This window comes from Mesoplodon bidens, assembly GCF_964165515.1.
Source record: "Mesoplodon bidens genome assembly, chromosome: 13".
NCBI lineage: Eukaryota > Metazoa > Chordata > Mammalia > Artiodactyla > Ziphiidae > Mesoplodon > Mesoplodon bidens.
The window spans coordinates 11767671-11769901 of NC_138169.1; the positions used below are offsets into that span (position 1 = coordinate 11767671).

The 2231-nt window shown below is 37.8% G+C and overlaps 1 protein-coding gene across 1 annotated transcript; it reads left to right on the plus strand.

The window, feature by feature from the left end:
• Positions 1–1539: 1539 nt before the first annotated feature.
• Positions 1540–1870, plus strand: LOC308627113 (large ribosomal subunit protein eL38-like). The gene has a single exon (XM_081252876.1). The coding sequence runs from the start codon at positions 1639–1641 to the stop codon at positions 1849–1851; it is 213 nt and encodes a 70-aa protein (XP_081109002.1). The 5' UTR covers positions 1540–1638; the 3' UTR covers positions 1852–1870.
• Positions 1871–2231: the final 361 nt, after the last annotated feature.

The window sequence follows — 2231 nt, forward strand, 5'->3', positions numbered from 1 at the left end:
AAAGCCTGAACATTGCTATGAAGCATGGGGTGTTCATTGTTTTGTAGTTTGTGATAATGAAAAAGAGGAAACAACTTCAATGCCCATTGAGTGGAGGATTAACTGGATTATGATGAATCCACACTATGGAATCATCATAACTATGGAATACTGGGTAATCTTTAAAAAGCATTAGCTGAACTTAAATGTAGTGACAGGAAGCCAGACACAGAAGGCCATATATTATATGATTCCACTTATATGAAATATCCACAATAGGCAATTCCATAGAGACAAAAAGTAGATCAGTGGTTGCCAGGAGCTGGGAGGTGTGAGGAAGGGAAATGGGAAGTGACTGCCAGTGGGTATGGGGTTTCTTTTTGAGGTGATGAGAATGATCTGGAATTAGTGGTGATGGCTGCACAAACTTGTGAATGTACAAACACCCACTGAACTGTACACTTTATTTAAAAGGGTAAAAAAACAAAAAAAAACCAAGTTGCTTACAAATATATAGTGTGTGATCTCATCTATGCTTTTAAAAAAATCTGTATGTTTACATGTTGTATATAATGCATGTGTATATAAACACACAACTGGAAAGATAAACAACAGTTAACTGTGGTTTTTTAAGAGAGAAATAAAGAACTTAAGAAGATTTGTTACAGGGACTTTTACTTCCCACAGGTGGACTGAATCATTTTAAATTATATTTTTACAAATTTTCCTTTTAAGACAATTAAAATATTTCTGCTTAATGGACAAGCAGGAAGGGTTTTAAAAAACGGGAAACTAGAGTAAGCCAAATAAGTAGTATGGTCCTGTTGATTATTTGATATAAAAAATGTAGATTAAATTATAATTTTTATAATTGTAATTGTAAAATATTATGAATTATAACTTATATATTGGATTGGCCAAAAAGTTCATTCGGGTTCTTCTGTAAGATGTTACGGAAGAACCCGAACGAACTTTTTGGCCAATCCAATAATTATAATGTTATATTTTATTATTCTATTTTATTGATATTATCTTTTATATAATTACAATATTATAATAAATTATAAAATAATAATATACATATTCTGCATGTCCCAAATGACATAATGATATTTATTCAGCTTTCTTCATTGTCAGGTTCCATGCTAAGCCTCTCATAATGGCTTTCTCTCATATAATCTTCTCAACATATCCTAAGGTAAGGGCTATAGTTATCATTCCCATCATTGCCATTTACAACAGAGGAAACAGGCTCAGAGAGATCTCATAGGGAAGCTTAGAAGTGGTGGGCAAGAGATAGAATTTTTTTTTTTTGGCTGCACAGCTTGTGGGATCTTAGTACCCTGACCAGGGATTGAACCCGTGCCCTTGTCAGTGAAAGCACGGAGCCTTAGCCACTGGACCGCCAGGGAATTCCTGAGATATAAATCTGAGTGTGTTTGATACCAGAACCCAGGGTCTTATCCTGCAGCCAGTTAGAAAAGATTGGAATGCAGGCTGGGAAACAGAGAGCATAAGAAAGTGAATAAATGGCAGTGAGTGTCTCTCAGGCTGTACGTGGGGAATGGGGGGTAATCCGTGGTAATCCAGGCTGGGTGACATCTGGGGACCCCGGGCCTGGATTGAAGGTGCCAGCCAGGCTCTCCGTGCCTCATCGCCATGCCTCACAAAATTGAGGAAATCAAGGACTTTCTGCTTACAGCCAGGCGAAAGGACGCCAAGTCTGTCAAGATCAAGAAAAATAAGGATAATGTGAAGTTTAAAGTTCGATGCAGCAGATACATTTACACCTTGGTCATCACAGACAAAGAGAAGGCAGAGAAGCTGAAGCAGTTCCTGCTCCCAGCTTTGGCAGTGAAGAAGCTGAAATGAACCACGCATGCTGATTTGAACTGTACTAAAATTTTAAAAATTAAAAAAAAGAAGAAAGAAAGTGAAAAAGTCACTAAGGAGATAAATATTGAGGACAAGAGCAGTGAAACTTACCTGTGACTTTATATAAACTTAGATGAAGATGCCCATTTAAAGATGGTCCCCAAAAGACAGGCTGTACCCTGAAGCAGGGAAGATAAGCAACTCCTGGGGAGGCCAGATATCCCCTGGAAGGGGAGAAACTGAACTGATTGTCAAGAAGATAGTTTTGGGCAAATAAGAACCATCTTCAAGATTCTAGAGTTTTGTGAGCAAGAGATGCCAAAACAAATCCTCTCCTGAGTGCTACATTCAGTGTCGCCGTTCATTTCTGTTGGGGC

Bases quoted from the DNA above. Each gene is read 5' to 3' on its own strand.
- LOC308627113 (XM_081252876.1), top strand. From the start codon at position 1,639: ATGCCTCACAAAATTGAGGAAATCAAGGACTTTCTGCTTACAGCCAGG.